Raw genomic sequence first — 13,599 nt, 5'->3', positions numbered from 1 at the left:
TCACTGTTATCCTGCCACTTCTTAACTTCCTCTTTTTTTGTATGTATTTTCGTATCTCACATCTTGGCATATTGTACATTTTCCTTTTCCTCTTGCGGTAGGATTCTTTAACATGACAAAATTTCTTTAATTTACTCTAGTGCCTCCTTGTGCCTTGGGGCAACGTTAAAGTTGAGACCTATAGGTCACGGGTTCGAGCCATGAAATCAATCACTGATGCTTGTGTTAGGGTAGGCTGTCTACATATCTCACACCTTTGAGGTACGGTCCTTCCCCGGATCCTATGTGAATGCGAGATACTTAATGCACTGGGCTGTCCTTTTTTTCACTCTAGTGTCTGCATAACCTTAGACCATACAACTTCTCAGTTCACATAGTAGCATTTCGTGGTGGAAATGCTTTTTAGAAACTATGCATTTTTGGACTAAAAAATTTGTTAAAACAATATTTAAAAAAAAAACATTATGTGTCAATTTGAATGGTTAATACTTAATACTGCTACTGTCTGTCTCATTGTATGTGACACAACTACTATTTAAAGAGGTAAATTATTAAATGGTTTGTTTATAGTTTTATAAATTGTAAAATACTTATAAAAACCGTAACCTATAATACTTTATATAGTTTTTGCATATGTAGACTTTTATTTTAGAAAAAGTTAAAGGACATCCCAATTGAAATAGAAATTAGAGCATTTGATAATTGTACTTAGAATCTCTTCATTCTTTTTGAAACAGATGAAGTGTTGCAATATTTCTTGGACAAGAGAGAGCACAATAGTAGCAACTTCCAATAACTTACACAGATATATGAATTTTACAAAATTGCATTAGGGTAAATGTTTCACTTGGTGAAACAGTAAAGAGAAATTAATTAATTAATTAATTAATACTAATACACTTTGATTATTTTAATGGGATCATTATACGTTATCATCTGGAGTTGCTGAAGAATCAATTCTCTTGGATTGGAACTTGCAAGTGTGAAGAATATAATTGCATGCATTTACAGCTTCACCAACTGTTAAATAGATCCATTCTTTGCCAATTGTGTCAATGAAATTTGACTTGTCCAGCTTCTTCATCACCTCCCCTCCAGGATTTGCCAATAAAACCTATATTAACCACGATTGATTAGTAAACCATAATTAGTACTAAATTTATATCATAGTTAACGGCAAAACAGAATTAAGTATCAATTAAGCAGCAGTTGATAAGATGTCACTTGATTCAAAACTCATGACTGAAATTCGAATTGTGATTTATTAGCCACTAAATTTTCCTCGTAGAGACAACTATAATTTATTAAAAAATGTAATACTGTGTTAATTTCTTGAAATTTTTGTCTTATTTGCAACTATATATAGGAAAGAAATATACCTTAAGGCATCGTCTATCAGCAATTCTCTTCGCTTCCTCAAGCATACTAATTCCACTTGTATCAATGTTTCCAACAGCTGCATTTGAAGGATTAATGTCAGCACTCAAAAATTAACAAGAGAAACAAATTCAATTAGAATTTATTGACAATTTTTTTTATCTTGAATTATTAACACTTACCACTCATATCCAATATGACATATTGCAGCTCGATCTCTGTTGATGTCCTTTGCTTCTCTTCTTCTGCATCTATCCATCTTGATATTCTAAAACACATTGAAGTCCATAGTTTAGTATAATTAGCACGTTAGTATGGGATAAATTCACAAATAACGATTTTTTCAGCCTTTGTAATTGAAAAATAGTCACTGTCACGGAGCTACAAAAATATCTTGAAGTCTTAACATTGTAATTTGAAACTCCGTGGCTATTTTTCAAAAAATTGGACCCGAAAGTGGCCGTAGGTGCTATTTCATCGTTATTGTGCTGAAGTTATCACTAAATTGAATTGCAAATGTGAGTGTTTTAGTTACCTTTCCCTCAAATAACTTGCATTTGCAAAATAGATGGGGGCATCAATGTGAATGATGAGAACTCCAGGAACACTGCTTGCTGCTGAATATTGTTCAGTGCTTCTATAGGTCATTGAATTAGGTATTTTACCTAAAACAAATGTCTTAGGCCTTGCTACAAAGAGAAGTATCCTAAGTAAGGACATTGCCACCTGAAACACACATAAAAAACATAGTCACCATTAGTGGAAACATTCAATTGATAAGCACATTTTTCAGAACATCTACAAACTCATTTTTTCTGAAAAAGTTCAAGTTTTTGGCACCACAATCAGGTGACAAAGGTAATTGCGGATGACTCTATGTAAAAGATGATAAATAATCTGCTATAATATGTTAAGCTACTTACCGCGACTATTAGGCCAACTTCAACACTACCAAAGACAACTCCAATGTAGGAACTAATGCATACGAGGAAATCGTATTTGTCAACTTTCCAAAGGTGGATAGCAGCATTGTAGTCAATTATGCCTAGCATGGCTGAAATTATAATGGAGGAAAGAACAACAAGGGGTGTGTAATAGAACAATGGTGTAAGCAACAACAATGTTATCATTACTGCTGTTGCCATTACTATGTTGGACACTGCTGTCTTACATCCTGCATTGGAATTCACAGCGGTTCGCGAAAATGGTCCTGAAAGAAAGAGAAAGATTAAGCAAAGCAAGTAGCCGGACTATATTCAAAGATGTTTGCATCCGCTCACCAATATACATATATTATACATCTGCCCGCTATTTTCTGGTTGAGCGGCTATTTAACTTAATTTCTCATCTTTATTGTTTTTTCACAAACTTTAACCAGTATGAGGTGTTTACTATGTATACATTTAGTGCATATACATTAATTATGTATTGATTATACACTTTTTATACATTGAGTATTCACTGGTGACGACTATAAACAGTTACGCCTAGATGGGTAAAATTTTTTAGCCGGTTGGCTAAAAATGTAATGATCCCCGATGGGCTTGTGTTTTCTTGAATAGGTTGGATTGGGCCAAAAGATGTTAGTTTTTGGTGAAAGAGTACCTGTGGTTAAGTAGCAAGAGGTGCAAGAACCAGCAATGTTCATCAGCCCAAAGGCAATCATTTCTTTGTTTCCATCAACGTCATAGTTCTCCAGTATGGCGAAACTCCTTCCTACTGCTATTCCTTCCTGTAATATTTAATCTCATTAGTCGAAAATAGTAAATAAAATAAGCAAATAATGTGATTTGGTATTGTAAAAATAAAATGGAACAAAATATTGTTGGTAATATTAATACTTCATGTACTATTGCTTTTCAAGTCCTTTTCAGAAAGATACGAGTTATAAGTGTGCAACTTTACTGGTCTTCAATTGCTTTATTTTTAAGATTGCAAATCTCAGTAGCGAGCTAAGCGGAAACAACAAGATTTAGTTGAATCTCCTTAATTGAAATTAAATTGGGCAGAAATACACATATTGTGTTACTCCTATATATATAAAGCTGGTAAATTACTACTATATATAAGGGAGAATGAGAACTTTTTGTAGTCCTCACAAGAATTTTCATCCTATATATGGTGTTGTTACACTTGACTTTGCTTTATCTTTTTCTTGTCTATTTTAATTTTTGGGCTCACCCCCCCCCCCCCCCCCCCCCTTAAGTCCATTTCTATGTGGGTCTATGTAATTGGGTATATATTGAATTGTAGTAATATTTTCGGAAGCTTTTCTTGCCCTTTATTTTCTTCTATTTATATTATGTTGTATTTTTAGCTCTTATATTTAGTTCGAATAAATATTTCATTACATAATCGAGAAGGTATTAATAATTTCTTTGACCAAATTTATCATTATTTGGATAAGTGAATTTTTACATAACCAAAAAATCATATTAAGTTGGTATTATTTAACCAAGGTAATTTAGTGAAACGCTTCTTACTTTCTAGGGATAAGTGATTTCTTAAGGGGTGTACCAAGCTAAAAACACAAGATAATATGAACCGAAAGGATTTAGATTACCTTTTACATCATTTGTCATTATATAATAACAAAATTTAGGCAATTATGGAGCCACATTATCATTTTCAACTGGAGCATTTAATAGATCTTACTAATTACTCTTGCTCCCGTTATAATTTATGTGGCATTTTTCATTTTCCCAGAATCAATTTGACTAAATTTTAAAGCTAAATTGAATTAGATCAACTTATTATTTTAAGTTAAAATAAAAGTACTATAAAGAAATTTTAACTTATAATTAATATTTTCTAAGCATGAACTATATATGAAGAGCTAGATTGATTCTTGAGGTTCGAATTTAGTTTTTTCCCTTAATTTTGTCTAAAACTAAGCTTAAATCACCATGTTTAACTAACATAAAATTTTGTTACATGAAATATTATGAGTGAAATTAAAACTTAAGAAATACTGAAAAAATATTGATATTACTTTTATATCTTGAGTTTGGGCCCGAGCTTAGTACGGCCCTCGTGTAACTAGTTTCCTTGATATGAGGAAAAACTCTAGTGAAGTGATAAAGTGGGTCAAATATTGCTACTCTTATATATGACATTCATTTTATTTTTTTAAATTCCTATATATAAATTTCTAGTTCTATCACTGACAAATTCAACTTTTTATGGAGGGCTACAAATATCTTTTGATCATCTGATAGTGTTACACCCATTGTATATAAGTTAAACTTTTAAAAAAAAAAAAAAAATGAAATTGTGGTTCCTGGAAACTAAAGGCTGGTAGTTGTTGACTTGTAAAGTCAACGAGTCACCAAAGCCGTGTGTACTATAAAATGACAAAGGTGAGTACATGTTTCGACTTTGGACTAATGCTCATAACTCATAATGTTTTTTTCGACTACTATGTCATTATGTTCGTTTCTTCATGCATAATTTAGGACCTTTGCCGTCTATTTTCTTTTTCTGCTTTCTGTTTTTTTGCCCCAAATATCTTCCAAGCGATAGAAGAATGAGGTCATGAGAATTCAATGCAAATCAAAAGGTCTTAGATCTAACTAAAACGGGACAGATCTACACCCCAAGTTACAAATTCGATAGAATTCACTAACTTTGACCTAAACTCTATATTTGTATATTAAGAAATCACTCATGTGTAAATTATCTAACACGAATGCAGTTGTTGTCCTATCCTAAATTCAAATCCTATAAGTTTAGAATGTTGAATCCGCAATCTATATTAGTGTCCTATAAAATATGTAATTTAAAAAAAAAAAGTGAAATTGAAAAAAAAGGAATTATTAAGTATTAACAATTGTATGTACTCACAGCCAAGGCGATGACACCAGTGACGATTCCAGTCTTAATGGCAGTTGTAAGATACTGTGAGCTAAATGCCAGTTCAGAATACGATGGTGGATTTATCCCCTTTTTCAAGTGCCCAATCTGGGAAACAAAAGTCCAAAAAAAATATTCACTAACTAATTAGCCGCATGTACTGCCTTATAATACAAAAAACATCAGTAAGACAATTTTAATCATCCTAAGGGAACAATATGCATGTGACCGTCACTACTCACTTATACTTATGTGCACATGCATTAGAGATAAATATAAACTTTAACAGTACTGAAATAGTACAAAGATATATAAATTTAATTAATTTCGAATGTGGAGAATTATTACCACTTGAACGCCATTTTTTTCAGCATGGGTCAAATAAACAAGAACACTTCCCAAAATCACTGATGTTAGAGGCGCCATACAACTTATCCAAAAGAAAGCTGGCTTCTTTTTGCTCTAGACATGGTAGACGACAAGTCCATATTAGTAAATTAATATAGTGAACTCGAAATGAAAAATATTACAACAGAAATATGAAATAGTGAGATTTTTAGCAATTGAATATGGCGGAAATTAAAAATGCTAGGAACCATTAGAATTAAATATTTAAACATAACAAGTCCTTGAGTTTATAATCATAATTGGTGAAGCTTTACTTGGGAAAGTATAAACTTCATAAATAACTTATCACATGCCTGATAAATAGTGTCATATTTATCATATATTCGAATGAAAAGTTGATTTAAAGACATGTAACACAATAGTACAGCAACATACTTGTTCTATGGTTAAACTATCAATATTCTAACAGACCGAAAGCGAGTTCGAATTTTAAATTAATTTACTTACAAAATATCTGGTCAGCAAGAGGAAGAAGAGGAAACAGCAACCTAGGACTCCACTTTCCCATCTCCACTGCACAAATTAGAAAAAGAACATTTTAGACTAAGAATGAAAAAGAAAACAACGTTTTAGACTAGGAATGAAAAAGAAAACATACTATATCTGTCTCAATTTATATTACGTGTTTTTTTTTCCATTTTAGCCTATCCAAGTCAGTGCATCACATAAAATAAGACGGAGAGGGTCGTATTAATATTTAAAAAAGGAAAGAGTAAAGGATGTACCTGGTGCATTTGGCTGAAGATGGAGCACATGACACTGACAATATCAGTTTGGTGGGTAAAATGAACGAGCCCAAGTATTCCCTTGAGCTGCTGTAAGCACACAACAGTGGCTGCTCCACCCATGAACCCTAATATTGTTGAGTGCGACAGAAAGTCCACTATAAATCCTAGCCTATATGATCATCAAAAAAAACAAGAGAAAATTACTTTAGTTAATTAAACCATGCATTATTATAATCTTATATGTTAGTTATTGTGAAATCAATTTCAAAACTATAGTGTTTTAAGTATTTAGTTCATATATATATATATATATATATATATATATATATATATATATATATATATATAATCATTGCAGAATTATAAGTAGAGTTGGATCCACGATATTATGTCTATCAAATACAAAGTATGCCATAAACATATTCATATGTGACGATGAATGCAAATTTAGCATAAACATCTGTATTTACAAAACGTATATCCTTCCCCACTTAAAAACTAAATACAGGTAATATGTAGGATTAATAACTTAAAAACATAGTTAAGACAAGTTATCAGTTATAGCAAGTTAAAATATATATATAGAGAGAAATACTATATATTTACACTGACCTTAGCAAGCCTAATGAAGCTTGGAAAACTCCAGCAAAGAAAGTAGCAGTGAATACCAACTGTAGATAAAGCTTGGGATTTTCGTGAGGATTAACTACTTTCCCAAGCATTGCAGAAATGAGAAGTGATGGAACCGCCACATTCCCTATTGCCAAATGCTTCGAACTTCCCAACATGGCATATATCATTGGTGGCACAAAGCTTGAATCTGCAAAATAATCCAATTTATATCCAAATCAAGGACGATAAAAATTAACCAAACGTCTTAGTAATTAGTAATTGTGCCGTGTACGTGCTACATGGACTCGATGTATACTATCATTTTGTAACTTAGACATCAAGACACGTAGTAAAGTTATTTTTGTTACACATATTTTAAGTATTTAACTCCTTATATACACGGACACTATCCGTCATAACAACTATTGTATAGTAGATTGTCTGCCTAACTTTTCACTAACCTGATTGCATAAAATTTCTTTTATGCTGTTAGTATAGAAGTTAAATTTATACTTTAAAGGAGGCTAGCCTTATATATACTTAGAAGCAAGATATCGAGTAAAATAAAATATTTACATTTTTGTATTAACTAAGATGGATGGATTCCATGGAAAAATCAAAATACTAGCAACTTACAAAGTCCAATAACTGGAGGCAAGTTAGCTAAGCCAGCATAGCTTATTCCTTGAGGAACAGCAAGACTAGCAATTGTGATTCCAGCAATAACATCAGCTTTAAGAAACTGAAAGTTATAACGAGGAGCCCAATCTAGTATTGGCACAAAATACTGCAAACCCAAAGAAATTTTCTTGGAAAGTGGCTGGTTCTTGAACTTCCTAAAGGGGTCATCAGGAAATAATGTTTCTTTCACATTAGAATTGAGTGTCTTCAATAGTGGCTTTGGTGGTGGAATTTCAACTCTTTGATGATGATGGGAATATTGATCAAAGTCAGCATTACCCATAATTCTAAAGTTTTGTACTAATTAAAGAAAGATTAACTGATGACTAAGATCACCAAGAACTTGGCTACTTATAATGTGAGTTTCAGTGAGAAAGAAATTGATGTTGTAAATAAGAAAGTACTGGTTTTGGTTTCTTATGCATTGGGACTTGAAGGATGTCTATATATAGAGGGCCAAGAGGGGAGGTGGGGAGTGCCTTTTTCCCTTTTTCAAAACTTTTAATTTTTTTTCTTTTGTTGTGGGTCGATCCTCAGGAGTTGGGGGAACGGTATTGTGAATCTTTGAGCTAACATAAGGTGAGAGTTTTTGATGGGACACTTAGAAATATGATATCTCCATGAAATTGCTTTTTCATCGTCAAAGAGTATGGTGTGACGAAGGAAATTTCCTTATTTAATGCTCCCTCCGTCTCAATTTATACGATACATTGCTGACTTTGAGAATCAAACTTCTTTATTTTGACTATGAAATTAGACATACAATCTTTAAATTTTTTGAAAAATAATTTACATATTTAGAAACTAAATAAAAAGTACTATAAGTCAGAGTAATTTACAATTTAAAATATTTAAAGGGCATACGAATAAATTACGGTAAAAGATTTTCTTATTTGACTCTCGAAAAACAAAAAGTGTCATAAAAATTAAGACAGAGAAATATTAGAGATCTCGAATTCAGAGCTTTGAAAATAAAGAAATTTCTTTTAAGTAATTTGGTGTGACTCGAATCCAAATTAGTCGAGTTAATGGATTCTGAATTTCGGATGGTGAAAAGAAAAAGATATTGATGTCACCTTTGATCAAATAACTGGTGCACATTGTGAATTTTTTAGGTGGAGACATTCTACCTCCTACAATTTCTTGTTAAGAAAATCGACGATCCACATGACAAACAACGTTGTACCTTCAACTGTGCATCATAGATTAACTTTCAATTGAATAAGCAAATAATTTTATAGTGACCACCAAAGGATGTGGTGCAGCGATGGGGTGCTTTTCCCTTAATCAGAGGTCTCGAGTTTGAGTTCTGGGTATGAAAAAATTCTTGATAGGGAGCACTTTCCCTGAATGGGCCCTATGCGGTGCGAATTCGAATTTAGTCGGGTTCCAATATGTATACAGGTGGAAAACAAAAACAAAAAACGAATAATTTTATAGTGACTACTGACTACGTAGAAAGGAAGGAACAAAATGCGAGTGTCTTTGGCGGGATTCCTGTCGTTTGTAGAAATTACAACCACTATAGATTGCTATATTAATTTTCACCTTTTTAAAATCTTATTTTCTAATTTTAATTCCCTCTCAGCCGAATTTAGTAGTTGTAGCTAAATTTTACATTTATATAAAACTCATTTAATAGAAATTAAATTGAGAATATTATTACCAATTCATGATATTGCTATCTTTAAAATTTAAATTCTGATTTCGCGTTTGATACTAGGTGGCACAAAGGAGCTCAAGAAGAGGAGTGACACGTGGCAACTAGTCAACAGCTTAACTACCCACAACCTTAATGGTATTCCAGCCAAGTGTAAGGTCTTACGTTGCCTCTTTACATAATGCATCAAGTAGATTTTAGATCTCAATATTTTGTTGCCTACCTCCTATTCAAAATACTTACGTGGACACAAAAATAAATTAGTGATTTCGATACAATAAAGTGAAAGTTGAGCTTTTTTTTATTTTCAACACGATGTCTGGTGCTGCTTTGAGGCCTGACTAATATAAATTCGCGCTGAAAAATTTCTCTTTGAAGGTAAATTGCTCCTTATCAAAGACAACTCCGTTCCTAGAGTTCGAACCGAAAATTTTGGTTAAAGATATAAAAGTACTTGTAACCCCACAATAACCTTTGATAGTGCGGGAGTTGAGTGACCATCCATGATAGTATCTCTACCAAAAATTACTTTATCAAAGATGTGGAATTTCTGAATGGATCTGGATCCATCAATTGAAGATAAATAAGAATGATATTCAATTATTTGTATGTAAGTTAAATCTCTATGGTAACTTGATTGTACAAATGGAGTTCACTTTTAGTTATTTAACCAGGCGTTTTCAAACATATATCTACATATCCAATCCTCAAATCTTGTCCATATCCTACTTCTTTTTCGAATTGATATGGTACAAATAACGAGGAGTTTTAGTTATTTAATGAGAGCGGATCTTCTGATAAGATTATCTTCCTTATATTAACAAATATCAATCTTCACAAAAATAAATTTATCTTACTAGTACTAGAATTATATGAATTATAATTGAAGCGTGTATAGAAAAACCCGAACGCAAACTCATCTGCTTGAAAAAGCATTAGCTAACCAATGTGTGTTTCATGTGACAATCAAGTAGGAGCTACAAGTTGATCATGATGTAGTATATAATAATTTTTTGCTTTCAGTACTTTTTTGGAAAATCAGAAATTAAAGTAGTTAATTGAGAATAAGTTTTTTTTTTTTTTAACTCGCCTCTTTTGTATCTTTTCTTACTGGCTAATAATACTCTAATAAAATAAAATTAAAGATGGTGATAGTCAAGTTTCTCTAAAATAAAATGTTGAAGATATAGCCATGTACGACTCATTTTCAATTGGTTTCTTTCATCAATTAGGCTAAAAGTACACTTAGATAAATTCCTAGCTACTTGGATGATGACTGATGCTTTCAAAGATTGTGTGATTAGTATCTGAGTATAAGTTGTGTTTACTGACAGTGTATAGATTCTTTCACACGATCAAATTGAGTTTACTAGGATACTCTTCAACAAGCTAGAAAATACTATTAATTGAATAAGTTAAAATGATGATGTCAAAGTTATTTACATCGTCACCATATATAACAGGATAACTTCATATAGAGCCTGTTTGGATGGGCTTATGCCTATAAGCTACAAACAGCTTATAAGCTAATAAAAATAAGTTGGGGTAGTCTAACTTATTTTATTTTTTTGGCTTATAAGCTGTTTTCAGCTTATAAGCTGCTTTAGATAAGCTAAGTCAAATGGGCCAAATTATTTTTTTAAGCTTATTTTAAGCACAAAATGACTTTAAGCTGACCAGTCAAACACTCAAAAAAGCTGAAAACAACTTATAAGCAACTTTATAAGCCAATCCAAACGGGCTCATATAGTCATTCAAGTATAGTAAATTGCTTGCTAAAGTCACTTATGTTCATTTTATATCAAACAAAGTCACTCAAGTTAGACCATTTTATCTACAAAGTCATTATAGGCTTATAGTAGAAAACTAACCGGATAATTTCATAAACCTCCCCTCAAGTTTGATTTCATAAAACTAACTTCCCTTGTGATTTATAATATTACTCTTATAATCTTTATTATTATTTTTTGTAACAACTATTTTAACTTGATTATTATTCATAAAAAAATTGTGATTTGATAAATTTTTGTAACAACTAAGTATTATAAAGGAAAAATATTGCACAATAATCAGGAAGTAGGTTAAATTAGGAGTAGTAAAAGATAATGGAAGGAGTAACGATCAAGAGCTAATCTACATAGATATAATAATTTGATTTTTACCATTTCTTTGAAGAACGTTTTTAATTGTTATAAAACAGTTGGCTCCTGATATTTAAGGTTGTTACTATACCAAGGTGATGTTATCCCCAGATAAATGGATTTCACATAGACAAGAATCGAAAAAGCTACTATTAAAAATTACTCGTTGAGCAGTTTCAATAAAATTTTATTTAATAAATTATTGTTAGTGGAATGTATAATAATTTAATTAGGTTGTAGAGCAATATGGATGTCTGGGATCGCAGCTACAGAATAAGTCCTTACTATATATATCCAAACAAAAACTTCATCCATTACTACTATATATAAATGTGAGTGCTTATATAGATCAAGCCTTAGCTTGCACTCGTTGTCTTCTAGAATTTTAAATTAGATATTAGTTGCAATAATTAGCTCTTTTTTCTCACTCCTTTAATTTTGGGGGAGAAAAGGGACAAAAAAAGAAAATCTGGGATAATTTCAGAAAATCACTCCAAAAAAAAATGTTATATACACTCTAAATATAGGCTTTAATCATTCCTATTTATCTTTTTTGGAAAAGGAGTATGAAACTTATTAGGGGGGTTTGCTAAAAGGCCACTCTCAACACGTAAAAGGCCATAAGTCTCAAAGAATTGGCTAAAAAGCCACTATTTATGACATCATCAAATGAAGTCTACCAAGTTGTCAACCCTAGACCCACAGTTTTAAAAAATACAAAACAGCCCCCCAACCACCAACATTTAATTACCCCAATTGGAGCAGCCGAAATTTTTTTGTTCCCCCAAAAAACTCGAAAGTTGAAGCTCCCCATTTTTTGCACTTTTTCGATCCCGTTTCCGGTCAAATTTTTGGCTTTTCATATGAAAATAAGTCCCAAACGACGGATTTCTTCCCTACTTCAATCCTTGTAACTTAAACCTCTTAGAAATCATTGAAAAGAAGCTCTAATTATTTTCACCATTGTTGTCAAAACTCAACTATCAGGTGCAAATTTTGTCCGCGTCTACTAGTAGTGGAGTTCGTTTTGGGTTCTAAATCCTCTTGTGGAGTCAATTCTTCATTCAAAGAGTTGTATCCCTGCTGTTTTTTTTGGTCTGGATCTGGTACTGTTGTAAGTCTAGTCATCGACCAATTATAGACCATAGCAATAGTCTAGTATATCTTTAGTATGACGTCGATTGGAGAATATGTTATAGTAGGTGGTGATTACATGGGTGAATGGGTGGAGACCCCAAAATGTTGGAATTGGAATTCTGCGAGCAAGGTGACAGTGCCGATCGCCGTGCATCGCAATGGTACGTATAACCATTTGGTTGTGAGCATAAAGGAAAGCGGGGAGTTAGATTGTGAGCCCAGCGACTTGCGCATTAGTTATATGATTAATGGTCTGCCCTGTTGACACCCAATTTTGTTCTACCTTTCTTCCAAATATTTATTTGCGTTTCTAATATGTTTCGATAGCTTAAGAATAGTCGTTTATACTTTACCATAATTTTAATTGATACCGTCGTTTTTGTTATTATCCAACTATAGTCATTGCCTATTACCATTATTATTACGGTTGTTATCGTTATCATTATCGCTATTATTATTATTATTATTATTATTATTATTATTATTATTATTACTATTATATTTACCATTATTATTATGATTTGCATTATGGTCACTTTTAACATTTTATTTACCGTCTTATGCACACACACATCACATTTATTTTATGCAATTAAACAATAGCATTTACTTACTGTTAAACTTTAAAAATATTATCGCACGGCTATTACGACGTCGTATAATTTTATATATTTTATAGTAAGTAATATTTTAGCACACGTTAATATATAATTAATGGATGAAAATCTTTTATTTAAATTTAGAAGCCCAAATTGGTTCCTTCATCAGCCAAATTTTGAGCCCAAATCTGAACCCAATCACCCAAAGGTTTTCGGACCAGCCCACAACAACCAGCCCATTACCCGTCTAAATTGACCCGACCCGGCCCATACCTCTTTTCCTAAAAAACCTAAATGACTCATTACCTCTTCAGTCGCCCCCTTTCTTCTCCCTCTCTCTTCTCCCTCCTCTCTTCTCAACAAAAATGGTGAAATTGCAGAGCCCTTTCGCTCCCGCAGGTCAT

The 13,599-nt window shown here is 32.2% G+C and overlaps 1 protein-coding gene across 1 annotated transcript; it reads right to left on the bottom strand.

The window, feature by feature from the left end:
• Positions 1-769: 769 nt before the first annotated feature.
• On the bottom strand, positions 770-8,184 carry LOC132610991 (sulfate transporter 3.1-like). Its single transcript, XM_060325390.1, has 12 exons — positions 7,614-8,184; positions 6,978-7,185; positions 6,363-6,534; positions 6,085-6,150; positions 5,578-5,691; positions 5,221-5,337; positions 2,983-3,109; positions 2,301-2,587; positions 1,913-2,103; positions 1,560-1,645; positions 1,380-1,456; positions 770-1,114 (listed from the first exon to the last, which is right to left on the bottom strand). The coding sequence occupies exons 1-12, from the start codon at positions 7,939-7,941 to the stop codon at positions 923-925; spliced, it is 1,965 nt and encodes a 654-aa protein (XP_060181373.1). The 5' UTR covers positions 7,942-8,184; the 3' UTR covers positions 770-922.
• Positions 8,185-13,599: the final 5,415 nt, after the last annotated feature.

Source organism: Lycium barbarum, chromosome 9, assembly GCF_019175385.1.
Source record: "Lycium barbarum isolate Lr01 chromosome 9, ASM1917538v2, whole genome shotgun sequence".
In the NCBI taxonomy this organism is placed as follows: domain Eukaryota; kingdom Viridiplantae; phylum Streptophyta; class Magnoliopsida; order Solanales; family Solanaceae; genus Lycium; species Lycium barbarum.
Note: the sequence above shows the minus strand (reverse complement) of the source record. Positions and strands in the feature narration are given on the sequence as shown.

Excerpts from the sequence above, each read along its gene's own strand:
- LOC132610991 (XM_060325390.1), bottom strand. The coding sequence starts at position 7,941 with ATGGGTAATGCTGACTTTGATCAATATTCCCATCATCATCAAAGAGTT. Across the intron at positions 7,186-7,613 it reads GCCTCCAGTTATTGGACTTT|ATTCAAGCTTTGTGCCACCA; the intron begins GTAAGTTGCTAG and ends ATTATTTTGCAG. Across the intron at positions 2,104-2,300 it reads AAGTTGGCCTAATAGTCGCG|GTGGCAATGTCCTTACTTAG; the intron begins GTAAGTAGCTTA and ends TGTGTGTTTCAG.